We start from the raw sequence: 15,770 nt of genomic DNA on the forward strand, positions 1-15,770 counted from the left end.
CCTCCCCTGGGTTGAGTGCAGCACAATGCTGGTAAATTTCTTGCCGAAGAAAAACATGCAATGCCTAGGAATCAAACCCACGTCCCTCAGATTGAAAGACGAGAGTTATAACCACTAGACCACGACGCCCCCATATTATTGTATTAATTGTTGTATTAATGCTCACCCCCCCACCCATGCAGAAAGACTTCACTCCTCTTCATGTAGCTGCTAAGTACGGCCGTTATGACGTCGCTCAGCTTCTCCTCAGTCGCTATGCTAGTCCCGATGCTACTGCTCAGGTGAGTTGTTGGTCATTTGACATATCCTCCCGTCAAAATCAGTTTATATACCAGAATTACAATCAGTGATGATAATAACACTGTTTTATGTACCAAGGCTCATCACTTCATTAATTTGCTACTGTTAGCCTTCTCATATACAAATGCTGAGTATCAAACTTCTGGTGTTTTTAAAGGAAGGAGGGCAACTCAGTGTTTGACGTGTGGAACATTGGCATTGATCTACTGTACTATAAAAACATAGATGTGAATGTTTAAATGAAAAATACGGATGTGAATGTTTAAATGATTTTATGGTTATATTTCTTTTTTTTAATAGAATGGTTTGACTCCTCTACACATCGCTGCTCACTATGACAATGTTAAGGTTGCTATGCTGCTTCTGGACCAGGGTGCCTCTCCACACAAGACTGCTAAGGTAAGAAAGACCTGCCAACTCTCTTGAAATTTCCCCAAGAAATCACAACCTTTTATTTTTTTCATTCTCAAGTATTTCCCAAAATGAAAAAAGATTTTTTATTTGACTTTATGCTCTAATCTTTGCGAAGAAGTTTATTTACTGGTACTACACAGCGGCATACTTACCTATATATCTTCTTATTACATGGCTACTCATTACTATGATTCAAAATATCACTTGCAAAAAATCTCTGAAAGGAGACTACCTGAAGCCTTGGAAGCCATCACTGATCTAGCCCCTTAAGCACTTACCTTTCCCCACTGAACCTAGTCTTGTTACCAAGCATGATGGAATTATTTCCTATCCACTGTACATTCGGGAAAAGTGAATATCCTATATCCCAATGAAATTTTGACCTATAAACTTTGAATTCAGATGCTTAATTGTGAGAGTTACCAATAAAATCTATGAAGATTGGACTTCAACGTGAGGTGATTAGAAGAGAAACGATTGAGAATGAGATTTTTCACACAAGAATGGGCCATCAGTCATACATTACTCATCAACAGCTTATTGAAACATCACTCCGGTTAAGACAAGATATAGAGCCACAGGAAAGTGGAATAATGGCCCTAAAAGACAATTATTATCAAGCTCAATTCTCCCTCTCACCATATAGAATGGATTCACTCCTCTCCACATCGCCGCGAAGAAGAACCAGATGGATGTTGCCACCACTCTCCTGGAGTACGGTGCCGATTCCAATGCCATGACCAAGCAAGGCATTAGTCCTATCCATCTTGCGGCTCAAGAGGGTCATACTGAGATGCTTGCTCTGCTCCTGGAGCGAGGTGCCAAGCCAAACATCATGTCTAAGGTATGTAGGACAGAGCTCCGTAGCTGTTCTGGGGCCCATTTCATTAAGGACTTGCAACTGTTGTAACTTTACCATTATGGCAACTACCATGGAAACCTTGATTATGATTGGCTGCTGAGCCCTGTTACCATGGTAGATGCCATTATGGCAAAGTTACAACTGTTGCATGTCCTTTATGAAACAGGCCCCAGCAGTTTTGAGTTCTCATTGTTTTGTGTTATATTATAGTGGTGCTGAAACACTTGTATCCAAGGTATGTACATGTAGGACAGAGCTCTGTAGCTGTTCGGCAGTTTTTGAGTTCTCATCGCTTTGTGTTGTTTTATAGTGGTGATGAACCACATCATATCCAAGGAATGCAGGGCAGAGCTCCGTAGCTGTTCTGCAGTGCTGAGTTCTCATCGCTTTTGTGTAGATACGGTCTTTTGTGGTACTTTTAGGCGTTGAAAAGTTTTGTTCAGACAAAGAGTTGGGGATTGGGTGTCATTGTTTGCATGCGATTGCTGGCCACTCCTAACCCATGTCTCATCACCGTATTCTGGCACCACTGCTGATTCATCTTCAAAATGAAATTAGGATCCTGTAGCCCCACATATCCATATTTTAAAAACTTAAAGAATATGACATTCATCAGTGCTGAACTGATGTGTTGCTGTGTTCCATCTTGGTCCCTAATTTAGAATACATCAAATTTTTAATGAATTTTTCTTCATTCCAAACTCAAGTTCCCTCAACAATTATGTGTAGAACAGCAAGAATTCCACAAATTTACATAACCTTTGATAATTTTCTTTCTTTCCAGAATGGACTGACCCCACTCCATCTTGCTGCTCAAGAAGACCAGGTGGAAGCCGTCGCTATGCTCCTGGACAACGGCTCCCAGATTGACCCCCAGACCAAGGCCGGCTACACCCCACTCCATGTTGCTTGTCACTATGGCAACCTGAAGACCGCCACCTATCTGTTGGAGCATGGTTCGGCTGTCCAGGCTAAGACAAAGGTCAGTTGAAGACTGTGCTTTATGTTTATTTATTTTTTTTAACCAATCACTAGGAATGGATCATACTTGAATCAGTTTCATGGTTTTTCACGATTGGTTTCTGGTTTGGCATTGGGTAATTCCATAAGCCTTCCTGACACCTTCCTGAAATGATTTGGCTCAGTTTTCTAATTCATTTGAAAATTTGTGATCTCATATTATCACAGCTTGGGCAGCTGTTGAAGTGAGATAAGAATGTAGAAAATTTGGGGTCAGGCATACCTAAAAGTTGCTGAACTTACGTTACAATGCCCAAGTTTCAGACTTGTTTGTGCGACCCAGGAATGATAAAATATCATTGAATGTCAGTTTCCCAAGGAAAGTTTTCATTCTTTACATTTTCCATTTTATTCCCCTTTCATCCATGTGTAAGGCTTAACCAATGAATTGCAGATGCATTTGCAGTTAATTTTTCATCTGGAATGCTAGCAGTCACGCCTAGATTATATGATTAGGAAAAAAAAAGAAAGTCCCGTTTTAGAATAAAACACGTTTTTCTTTATCTTCTCCTCAATGGCACTACAATGAAAGCAACAAAATCACTAAAATCATTAAGTGCAAATTGGCAACTTATAGTATCTTGCTATATTCATTCGTTGTGATTCTTTTTACATCCATACTAATTTCATATTAAGACTATGAAAGTGGGTTACATAATTATCAGTTGTTGCCAATTTGAGAGGCAAATACAGATTAATGAAGACTTCAAGATTGTTCAGGATATTTCAGTAGTTAATGGGTTAAACTTGATTTTATTTTGATTGCAGCATGGTTTGACTCCATTACATCAAGGTGCACAGCAAGGTCATGTTGCTATCATCAACATCCTCCTACAACATAAGGCTGAACCTAATGAAACAGCTAATGTGAGTTTGCTTGTCTGTTTGTATGTCTGTCTGTTTTTTTTTTGTCTGTCTGTTCTTTTTTACTGTTTGACTGATAATGTGTTATCTGAAAACCATCTTTCAACATTAGATGGATCCTAATAAAACAGCCAATTTGAGTTTGTTTGTCTGTTTGTATGTCTGTCTGATTTTTTTGTCTGTTTGTCCTTATTTACTGTTTGACTGATAATGCATTATCCGATAAACATCTTACAACATTCAATGGAGCCTAATAAAACAGCTAATTTGAGTTTGGTTACATTACTGGAATGTCAATGACATGCTTTCCCATTACTTGTACAGTAATATTCTTGTGACAAGAAGGTAATCTTCATGTCTTCCTCCCCTTCATAATTTTATTCATCAGTGAGAGTATAAAATATTGAATATCATGTTTTTCGTTGGCATGACTTTAGTCCGATGTCACTCTTTGTGAATCCCCCCCCCACTTCCGAAGGAGCTTTCATGTGGGTTCAGGAATCTTGATAATGGTCTTCATTTAGAAAGAAAAAAAGAGATGAATGTTGTACAAAATAAAGATGGTTATGAATTGAATTGAATTAAAATGATCCTGAAAAAAAAAATGATTGCATGCATTTTTGCTGGATCTAGCTGGACCAATGTTTGGTTTTTATCTAAAATGATTTCATCCATAGGCCTATAATTACTTTAATCACAAATTAACTTGATGATTAACAGTTTATTATACTTTCACCGAATGTTCCATCTTATTTGGTAGTTTAACTATGTAATTGTAACATTATGTTAATCTGCCCTGCTTGTGTCAGTAATGTGACCATGTCCTGGGCTCTCTTTTGTTCTATAAATGTATATGTATTGTCATTCTTACACTTTTCCTTTATTGCTTTTCGCACAATAAAATGATGCAAAACGACACACACATGATGTTTTGTTAACCTAGCCAAAAGAAGACATACTCCCATGTATTTTATAACACCAGTGCTAACACTCTTGCATTTCCATTTTAATAGCAATATTTTTTTTCTCTTCTTTCTTTTTAGAACGGCTATACAGCATTGGGAATCGCCAAGAGGTTTGGTTACATCTCCGTTGTCAATACTCTCTCCATCGTTACCACGGAAACAAGCACAGTGATCTCTGTAAGTTTGATTCTTTAACCATCTATGAAAATTTGTAGTCCCCCGTGTGTTGGATTTTTAACATAATTCATAAAAGTCATGTAAGTCATGTTTCATGTCATAAAAAACCCAAAACACAAGGATAGATTTATTTCTGCAGGAACAGTGCCCTGTGACATTAAGTTTAGCCATTGATCACAGAGTTTATATGCATGATGATATGTATGATATGCAGTTGCACCTAATGGACAAGGCAGTCATCTTAATATCAATTGTACCATGTATGAGCAATTACTTATATTCATGTTAAGGGGGCCAGTTTCACAGAAAATAGAGTTTGCATGATATTCTTGATGGTCTATGAAGTTGACCAAGGATTTGAAGAAACAAGATAGAGCACTTCAGTTTCGATAATGAGTTTCATTTCTCTACAGCCGACTGAAGAGAAATTGAAGGTTCAAGTTCCGGAGACTATGCAGGTTACTTTCATGTCTGACACCGAAGATGAAGGTAAGAACATTACCCATCATGCAAACCCCGTTCCCTTCCCCCTTTACCTCCTCCCTCGCCCCCTTCTCTCTTACCTTTCTCTATTGCCCCCATTCCTTATCCCTCTCGGTTACCTCTCTCCTCACCCCTCTCCTCTCTTCCCATACCCTTTTCCTTTACCCCTTTCCCTTATCCCTTCTGGTTTACCCCTTACCCCTTCTGGTTTACCCCTCTCCCTAACCCCTCCTCCCTTGCCTCCTCTTCTCTTACCTTTCTATACTGCCACCATTCCTTACCCCTTTCAGTTACCTCTCCTCTCACCCCTCTCCTCTTCCTGTACCCTTTTCCCTTACCCCTTCTGCTTTACCCCACTCCCTAACTCTTCCCTTGCCTCCTCTTCTCTTACCTTTCTATACTGCCACCATTCCTTACCCCTCTCAGTTACCTCTCCTCTCACCCCTCTCTCTTCTCTTCCTGTACCCCTTTCCCTGACCCCTCCTGCTTAACATCCCTCCCTTACCCATCTCCCTTGTCCTTTTTACCCCTTCTCCCTCCCTTACCCCTCCTGTCTCCTGAAATGAAAATGAGACGATCCCTTCAACTTCAAATGTAGATGCCTTCTTTCACCAGGTCATCCGAGGTCTAGGTTCATACACATCCCATAGAAACCTATGTTAATTTTTAAACACAGTTTCAATTGGTCGTGCAAGCAGCTAGATATATGATGGTTTCTTGAAAAAGCGTTGATTTTATTTCTTAGTTCAGCACCGCAATATATATTAGCCTTCAAATGATTTGAAAAGAAACTGGGAAAATTTATTTTGATAGAAATTCATTATTGATTTGCTTTTTAGCTCAAAAGTTTATAGAAGTGCAAAGCATTTAATGTAATTCCATATCAGCTGCATTTGTTTGCTTACATCTTTGGTTTGGAGTGTTTTGCATTTCATTTGCATCACCAAACATCTCACTCAATTTAAATAAAATATAATATCCATTTGGATCAGACTGTATCCATGTTAGATATATATTTTTCAATACAAAGACTGTCTTATAACTGTAAAATATGTCTTAAAGTTGGAATATAAAGTTGATTTTAATACATGAAATACCCTTTAAGATTATTTTTATAAACAATGAAATGCTTTATTTTATTAATAAGGGAGGAGGCTATTTGTGATTAAAGAACAAAATAGTACAAACAAATTTTATGAATTTATTTTTTTGCTTTGTTTTTTCTAGGTTATATTTTACCTGTAAATTGATGATATATTTTGAAATGTATAATTCTAATTATAGAAAGAATCTGAAAGAAAATAATATTGCAATCACCTAAAAATGATAAATCAAGATTATTCTTAAGTTTTTGCTATTATGAGGTATTTATTTGTAGATTTGCATACTAACAATGTATTTAAATACATGCATAGATATGATATAGACTTGGTATTAAACAACATATATCATCAAACTATTTACAATATATAATATTCGGGTAGTTTGAATATAATAGATTTTAATTCTTTGTATTTCTCTTCTTTTTGGATAGATTTAGACAAGATACTATTTTAGTTTGAAATTTATGAATACATTATCCAGGATATTTCAGTCTATCATCTGCTTACGTTTTGAATTTATTTTGCTTTCAATATTTCATTCGTGAAGCTGTCTGTAGAGTTTTAAGATAAAAATATTGATGTACACACATATTTATATGATTCAGGTGTTCTTATTCTTTAGCTTTATCAATATCATGCATGGATATGTAGGAAATTCATGCTTGTGTAGAAAGTCATTTGTCAAATGATTTGAAAAAAGAGTTCCTTTAAGATTCATTTGATTTAAATAATTTTCAAAAAATATAATTTGTTTCTAGTCTGCAATCATGCAACCCCTAGTAGTGTTGCCAATTTGAAATGGAAATGCATGTTTAACTTTACTGATTGCTTCTTTCAATGCTGATATAAAAATCCTTAAAAGATTTTTGTAAGAATTTAAAACAAATTATTATTACTTTAGTGAATCAACTAATGCTTTGGGCCCAGACATTATTTGGTCATTAAATATTAAAAAAGAAGAAAAGAATTAGATAGATTTATTAGATCCTGGAGCTACATTATTAGACCCTCCCACCCATGTGGCAGCACTGCTAGTTGTTTTGAATACCCATAAATTGATGTGTATTAGTTATTCAATCCCATAGAACACAGAGTGAATTTGAAAAAAAAAAGTCTGAGTATGCCTCTTGCAGAGTTTATTTTGACGATCATGCTTTGTCTTTTGGCCCCCCCCCCTCATTTCTGCGGTAATATGTGTACCATCACACTTCTCTCCTGTGTATAGAAAGTACCGGTAGGTTGAAATGCTTTATTGTTGCATCGGTCTTGGAACGTGTCTGCAAGTCATGGATACACTTTCCTTTTTATTCTGCTTGCCCAACTTGCCCTTCAAGCTTCTAGGGTTCTATTGCAAAAAGAGTTGTGTTTAAAAGGGCAACTCAAGAAATCAGTCACAAATATGACATATATGCATTTCATTGGTTACTGCAACAGGCCCCCTGACTGGCCATCTTGAAAGTGTTTGGAGAAGGGCCGTTTTGAAGGCTAAGAGATACTTGGCAAAAAGCATATATCAACAAACTCAAATCTTGTGTATTAATACCTTTTTAGAATACAGCTGAAATGTCTGTCTAAGTAAAAATCAGTAATGAAAGACGAAGCCGATAACTTTTTTAAGACAAGTATCAAAGATACAATCCTACATTACACATCAACCAATGTGCCCTTTTGTATATCTTTGAATTGAATTGTATTGAATTGAACAACTGATAAATTGACTTCATCTTTGTATAGAAAAAAAATATGTTTAATATTTTGATATCATTATTGAGTTGTGCTGATTTGAGAATATTGGGTAACTCTTCTTGGTATATCAAAGAGGAAATAGATTGGCAATATATCCCTCGTACTGTTTTGGGCGAGTTTGGCAAGTATATTAAAACAGGAAACTGTCTTCTTATGCTCATCTGTATACTCCATTTGTTGTATGGTTTCATGGCATCTCATTTTGTTTCATATTTTACCTTTTTTTAAATTTTTTTATTTCTCCTGTATCATCACCGAATCTCATTGCAACCATTTCATTTTCATATAAATATTATTTACAGGCTGGCTTTGCACACATTTATTCCTCACATTATTCATTTTCTTCATACAAATTTGAAGTCATCTGCCGTATATTCGCATATATATAAAACGCATGACAATTTTATTGATTTAACAAGTTCACTACCAAATTATAGAATTTCCATAGGATTTGTATACAGACCACTTGGTACTGGAAGTCAAAGGGTTAATGTTTTAACACTTTTAAAATTTAATGAGAACATACCTATATACCGTTATTCATTCACTGTATATTTATGGGCCATGGTCATTTAACCAAAAGGGTTTGGGGTTTGAAATAATGTGAATTCAATAAGTTTGGGGGCATGTAAACACTAATCTTGACTTGTTGACTTGTTATTAACCATGGTGCTTTGTCATGAATCTTGTATTTTCTGAAATATGTTCATATGTTTTCGGTTTTGTAGATGTTTACTGGTTCCACAAATGTATTGTTATACCTCGGTCACATTTGCTCTACGGCAGCCGTACGGCGAGTCAAAAACAGCCATTTTGACATTTTTTGTACCAGCTACATGTAGGTGGTTTGTATAAAAATGAATGAAACGGCGTTTTTCGACTCGCCGTAGAGCAAATTTGACCGAGGTATTAGTAATGCATCTGAGACTAACAATGAACTAAAACAAAATTAGCTTTTCTTTTTTAATTTGTGTAGTATAATGAGTTACTTTAAATCTTGTTAGAAGCGCACAAAGGAGGAATGAATAAGAATAGGATTTTTCGAACATTTTTTCTGTTTTTGTAAAAAAAGGTATTGATTATGCGACTGACACACACAAGTGTCTAAATCAAAATAAGAAAAAAAACAGACAAAAGTAGTTGCCTGATGTTGAAGTTCACAAGATATTTGGTTTAATTTAAAACAAATTCCCAAGGTTTTTATTTGTACATGTACTTCTTATATTCTATACTAATTTTCTTATTTATATGTTCTCTCTGACTGATCTCACATCTATTGTGTATGTGCATGTATTTTCTAACACATATTTTTGTATGCTACATGTGTACTAACCTTACAATTTTTCTTCTGGTTATTTTATTTTTTTAATTTTATATTCACTGCCTCTCAATAAACTTATAGTTGGATGTAAGTTACCAAATTTGCAGTGGATATTTTAAGTTTGTCTCCAGTTTTCAAATGTGTATTTATGTTTTATTATTTTACTCCCCATTTATTAGTTTTAGCCATTATTTTAGTATGTTATCCCACCATTTACATGTATGATAGATTACATTACCAACACTATCAAGACTATAAATAAATGTTGAAATACTTGTAACCTAATTTGTTCATTTCCAGAATAGTATATCATTTCTGAGAATGATGCTTTTTAATTATAGAGAAAAAACACACAAGTTCTAAGAAAGATATTAAATATTTTTCACTTGTTTATGACGTGTAACATATAGTATATTTTAGATATATATAAAGTGTGTTATTGTTGTGAACTTTGTACAATTGTGATGTAGGTTAAGTAAGGAATCTACTTTAATAAAAGAATCTGATTCCCAGATATAGATACTCACATACACTCTTCATTGTTTCTAAAAAAAAAAAACAATGAGGTTGATTTTAGTTGGTAAAACTTAATAAAGCCCCCCCCCCTTTCCATTGCGCATACATGTCCGTATATTTGTACGCAATGTTGAGTATTAAGGCGTACTGAGATATGAGTTTGTATAAAAAAAATTGACAAGTTATCTGTTACGATTTATATTATTGTAATATACTGATGGAAAATATGAAGATCCATAATTTTCTATAATTATTTTTTGATGTGTATGTAAGGGCTCAGATTGGGCTGCTTAGTTATCCTCATTGCTATGATTTTCCATCTAGAGTTTAGTTCTCACTTATTCATCAGTGTCCATTCCTCATGAGTACATTGTAACATTGATAGTATGTGGATTTATTCATTTATTTGAAAAAAGGCAACAAAATTATTTCTTTATTAGGGTTATTATTTTAGGGGTATACAATGTATATCCAGTTGCCCAAGCATTCATCTGGCCTTTTTAAAAGCATCTCGGCAGTGGGGTTGATATTCAAAGTATGGCAATTATCAATAATACTTCGTGTTGGAGATACTTTTAACAAGAATTAGCAGAAAATGTTGATTTAAGCTATTTGAATTAAAATTCTTCACCTGTGTATTACACATATAAAACTCCCATAGAAACTGAATAAGATTACTTATATACATTGTTTTAGAAGTAGTAACACATCAATATGACCTCTATTAGCTAGGATCCCCCACAATATTTGCACCCTTTACTTGTGGAAATCTAGTACAGAATTCTAGTTATCCATTTTCACTAACATTTTCAGATATTTAGTTGTCGTATTTGTTATTTTGGGGACACCAGAATGTGCATCAATCCTGTGGTCTTGTTGTGAGATCTTTTCATTCATGAGTTATAAATAGATATGTAGTTTAAATCACAACTTTTCTCCTAAGCATATTTATTGGAACGTATTGCCATCTAGAAGAGTCGTGAATGTTTTAATGCACAGGGCAAAGTTTAATTTTTAAAGTTATATTACCATTTGAGAAAAAAAAATGTATGTTTGAATGAAAAAAAATCATACATACCTCAAAATACTATTATAATAAAATAGGCAATTATCTCATTGCATGTGATTAATGCTTGATTAATGGATCATACAAACGCATGGTGATGCATTGACTTAACAAACTAACCCAACTCTTCGTGTAAAAGAGGGAATGGCATGTTGTATTCATTCAAGAAATTCATCATGAAATATAGTTACACAAAATATAATCATGCTGTAGTGGTATTAAGTCCACACAAATAGGATACATTTGCTTTAAAGCATTTAATGAGCGTGTGCACTGTAAAAGATACATTATAGTTTGAAAAGAAATTCAAATTCTGGATTTTTACCATCAAATTACCACCATTACAAAATATCCTTTGAAACAGATTTAGGATAAAACAGGTGTTGGGAAGTCTTAGAAGAAAATGGAATAACTGGTACAGATTATGTTCTGGTGATGTTATTTATAACCTGAAACATGTGTACAAAGACTGCTTGGCAGCCAGAAAAGGGGTCTTTATGAGCAGGTGATCAATATAGACATGTCACTTATTTATATCTAGATAAATAAAAGATAAAAAGATAAAAATAAAAGATAAAAATTTATATCTAGATGAACAGAGCAAAATGCTGAAGTGAAAATTTGATCAAAATCAGATAACAAAGAACAAATTTTAAAGTTTATCAATAATTTGTGAAAACAGTTATATGCACATCATCATGAATATTCATTAGGTGGGCTGGTGATGTCATTTCCCCACTTTCCTTTTTCTTGTGTCATTACATGAAATCATGATTGTTTCAGTTTTTTCATACATGTGTAAATGATGTGTCTCCATTATGGTGAAATAAGTTACAACAGTAGATAACTAATGCACTTAATCAGTTGCCAATCCAATTGTTTTAGTTCTTGGTAGAAAAAATTTGAATAAACCCAATTTCATATAAAAATACAAAAGAATAAGTGGGGATGTGTCATCATCAGCCCACCTAATGAATATTTATGAAGACATGTCTAGAACTGTTTTACTGGAATAATGCAAATCTTTAAAATTCAATAACTTGTTATTTGTTATCCGATTTTGATCAATTTTTCAGCACTGTGCTCTGTGAATTTTACTCTATTTATTTAGATAGAAATATTTTCAGCCCCGAGTATCCCTTTAATATAGTGAAGTTAAGTACATATCCAAACGCATGTATGAAAATCTCTCCAATCCCATTTACAGACTGGTAACTAGTTTTCCATGATTAATCAGTGTATTCAGTGTATATGTGTGAATTACAGGGAACCCTATTCAATCTCTAAAGAGACTGGTAACCAGATTTTCATGATTTATCATTGTATCCAATGTATATGTGTGTATTACAGGGGATGACGTGTCCATGACAGGTGACCAGTCTCTACTAACCCCACAGGAGATCCGAACCATGGGGGATGATTCCGTCGTCAACGACCACCGCCGATCTTGGGAGGAGGATTGGATGCGGGGAGAACCAGTAAGAGATGGGGGGAAACTATTAGGCAGTTTATATTGTACAAATAATGAATGTTTATGAGTACAATGGACAGAATACTTCATGAGGTGAAAGATGAAAAGATCCATTCAATGAGGTGTAGCCGAGTTGAATGGATCAGTATTTCATCTTTCACAGAGTGAAGTATCCTGTCCATTGCACGAATGAAAAGACATTCATTATTTGGTGAATATGACACATAAATTTTTTTTCATTTCATATGAAATTCATAAATTTTGATGCAAAACACGCTCATACAGTGCGAGTCTGGTCTGATGATTGTTACGTCATTACAACATGCGCACTGCTGGTGCATGAGCTGCAGTCTCGGTGCGCGAGTGCAATGGACAAAATCGTATGGATCTAAGATTGCACGATGAATGGATCTAAAATTGCATGGTTGATGGCATCATTGCAAAATGGGCTGAATGAGCGAAATCAAATCACAAGGATCTATCTAGGTGTCATATGAAGAAGAATATCCCATGATGATAAACCTCTGTCTACTACCAGTCACTGTTCATGGGTAAATGTAGTCTTTTATTTCAGACTCTGTATTATGTACTATATGAAACCCAAGGGTGTGTGGCTATAGACTAACTGGAATCCAGGTATTGTTAATCATCATTCATGATATGTCAGGTGTATCTCAGGCATGAGTAAACATCAATGGTCGGTCTTGATTTGAATGCCTGACATAGCAATCCAAACAATAGACCTGTTAAGATATAACATGTTCAAATTGTATGCATACATTCTCAGCTAAGGTTCTCATAACCTGAAACCAGAGGCTTGCAAGACATAGCAACAACTAAAGTATGCAAAATGGATTCAAGTATTTTACCATGCTATTGTAGTAAATCAATTGCTAACAGGTGATAGGAATTCTCCGTCATGGTGTACCCAGAAGAGAAACTACATACATTTGAATCAGTTAATAGACCGGCCTATTACAATGTATTTGGGAAAACATTCTATTGACCACCCATTCAACCGACTCTAATACCCCAACCCACCCACCCTAACAGATCATGAACTACTACACCGGTCATGAATCCCTGTCTGGGCACTATGGGAATGACAAGGGTCGCCCCGCCTACAGCCCGACCGGTTACAGCACCATGGATTCCAGGAATAGCACCCTCAACAGGGACTTCAATGCACCCCTTGGACGCCCAGATGACAGCCTCATCGAGGGAGAGATGATCACAGTTACTACCCAGGTATGATCCACAAATTGTTCTCTTCTCTGTTTGGTTCCTCTAATTTATGGAATGGAAGTTGAGCTAATTCAAGAAATCCAACATCCCTAGTGTTGAATACATTTTTTGCAAACTATTTATCTGAGCCCTGGCCATTTTATTGTGTGCTTATTAGAAAATATTGACTTTAAATGATTACCTTCATTTTAGAGTGAAACTCAATTAGTCATAGCAAGCAATAATTTCATGAGAAAGTGGAGCATATCACCGAAGCCCAATTTCTACATGTAGTAAATTTATGCAAACCTAATGAATAGTGAGCTCATCAAAGAACGACAACACAGATTACAGTTTATGGGATTGTGTATTGTTATTGCTTGGGAAAAGACCTGTCAACCAGCAAAGGAATGTCATGTTTGTTGCTAATTTTTCGGCTAGTACTTACATGTTTTTTCTACTAGAATCATTTGTCATAGGCCTATATTTTTAAATACATAAAAGTAAATGAAAATAAATGTAATTAGAATTTGATGGAATGAGGGATCTCTTTCATGGCATCTTTCCATAGAGCACTGTGGAGTCGGCGCCACCCCTTCTAAGCTCCACCCCTAACCGCCTCTCAACCGGTCCGGTCATCACCCTCAATGGAAAGACATACAACATTGGTGATCCTTACGTCGACGATAATGGCCGCCTGGTCCCCGGCAAGGCATTTGGTCCCAACGGCCGACCGGTGTCCGTCACGCTGGACAATGCACCGATCAACCAGATGCCCTTCTTTGCAGGGTGAGAGTTCACCCGACGTATGCTTAGATTAAAAAACTAAACAAGACCTCCACCACCGCTATTGACAAATCCATTACTACATTATTCAGCAATTTTGTGTTTGTAATGCAACTTTGTTCCTCAAGATGAGGATGCTTTATCCACTTAGCCAAACTTCATCTCCATTTATACTTGTGGAGTATCGTAAATTTTGTGTGAGGAATTTTCTTATCTTGAGTTTGAGGTAAATATCATGCCATGGAGATGAATCAAAGTTGAAAATGAAATTTGAATAGTAATAAATGAAGAACAGGGTCATTCTATAGATGAAAACCATCTTGATATCTTTGCAGATGATGGTTTGTGAAATAGCTTACATGATAATTAGACAAACTCACAACTAAGTAATTTGTGATTATTTTTCATTGTCATTTTGTCTTCTCCTGTTGGTGTGTCTGTTTCCCATCGCTATATCTTCGTTCATATTTTTTGCCTCTATCTTCTCTAATTTTTTTGCAATTTTTCTTGTTTGTTTCACCAACAGTTTCTTGATCAGCTTCATCGTAGATGCCCGTGGTGGTACCATGCGTAGCTGTCGTCTACCAGGCCTCCGTGTTGTGGTACCCCCACAGCGCGCCTCCGGTCCCACACGGGTCACCTGCCGCCTCATCAAACGCACCAAGCTCACCACCCAGCCACCCCTTATGGAGAACGAATCCCTCGCAAGCCGAGTTCTCGAAGTTGGGCCAGCCAACACTCAGTTCTTAGGGTAGGACTACTGTGTTGCCAACTTAACCAAATACATAACCTAAGTGTCTTGCGGCATTGGTTTATTTTTTGTCATCCACTTTTGCGGTGTGTCATTCACAAACCAACACTTGAAACTAATCACCATCATGATTATTTTGCATTTAACATTTTTTTAAAAACGTTTTACACTGCAAACTTTTGTAGCATCAAAACATTGATTGAATAACAAGAAAAATACCCCCAAACCCCTCAAAATACAGAAGAAGAAAAGTCCTTCAAACATATTTCAATGTTATTTTATTTCTGAGGTTCCGATTATATTATTTTGTTTTCCAACGTTGGTGATACATTATTCAAATCTTTGGGTACCTTGGAACCCTGTTCTGTTCATATTTATTGTTAGTCAATATACTTCTTGTAGCAACTCATTGTACATTGTATCCATCTTCATGTTGCTTTTGTCATTCATACAATATAATTAATTGTTGCTAACACTTTATACACTTTTGGAGAGCTGAAATAAATATTTGAATGGTCAGTTATTGAATTCTTTATATCCGTGTGTGACAAGTACTCCTACAGCACATGCAAATCAAGGTGCTCCTACCTAGCCAGGCGGCTTCTAGAGAGTAAAAATCATTTACTAACGTAAAGTTACTCTCAACGAAGCAAGGTCTTCCTTCCCATTCATATGCACGAAGGGCAACAAAACCTGAAACT

The 15,770-nt window shown here is 35.7% G+C and overlaps 1 protein-coding gene across 30 annotated transcripts in view; it reads left to right on the plus strand.

The window, feature by feature from the left end:
• LOC121431809 (ankyrin-2-like) overlaps positions 1-15,770 on the plus strand; it is a 132,919-nt gene that overhangs the window by 46,477 nt on the left and 70,672 nt on the right. For 28 of the 30 annotated variants that reach the window (XM_041629551.1, XM_041629552.1, XM_041629524.1 and 25 more), the window contains 12 exons: positions 183-281; positions 601-699; positions 1,361-1,558; positions 2,361-2,558; positions 3,365-3,463; positions 4,504-4,602; positions 5,016-5,091; positions 7,414-7,422; positions 12,188-12,315; positions 13,362-13,556; positions 14,104-14,321; positions 14,845-15,069. In XM_041629551.1, coding sequence (XP_041485485.1) covers positions 183-281; positions 601-699; positions 1,361-1,558; positions 2,361-2,558; positions 3,365-3,463; positions 4,504-4,602; positions 5,016-5,091; positions 7,414-7,422; positions 12,188-12,315; positions 13,362-13,556; positions 14,104-14,321; positions 14,845-15,069 — 1,643 coding nt within the window. Of the gene's footprint in view, positions 1-182; positions 282-600; positions 700-1,360; positions 1,559-2,360; positions 2,559-3,364; positions 3,464-4,503; positions 4,603-5,015; positions 5,092-7,413; positions 7,423-9,336; positions 9,343-12,187; positions 12,316-13,361; positions 13,557-14,103; positions 14,322-14,844; positions 15,070-15,770 lie in introns of all 30 variants that reach the window. The other 2 variants (XM_041629525.1, XM_041629526.1) reach the window with 2 other exon arrangements.

The sequence above is a fragment of the Lytechinus variegatus genome, chromosome 18 (genome assembly GCF_018143015.1).
Source record: "Lytechinus variegatus isolate NC3 chromosome 18, Lvar_3.0, whole genome shotgun sequence".
NCBI classification, from domain to species: domain Eukaryota; kingdom Metazoa; phylum Echinodermata; class Echinoidea; order Temnopleuroida; family Toxopneustidae; genus Lytechinus; species Lytechinus variegatus.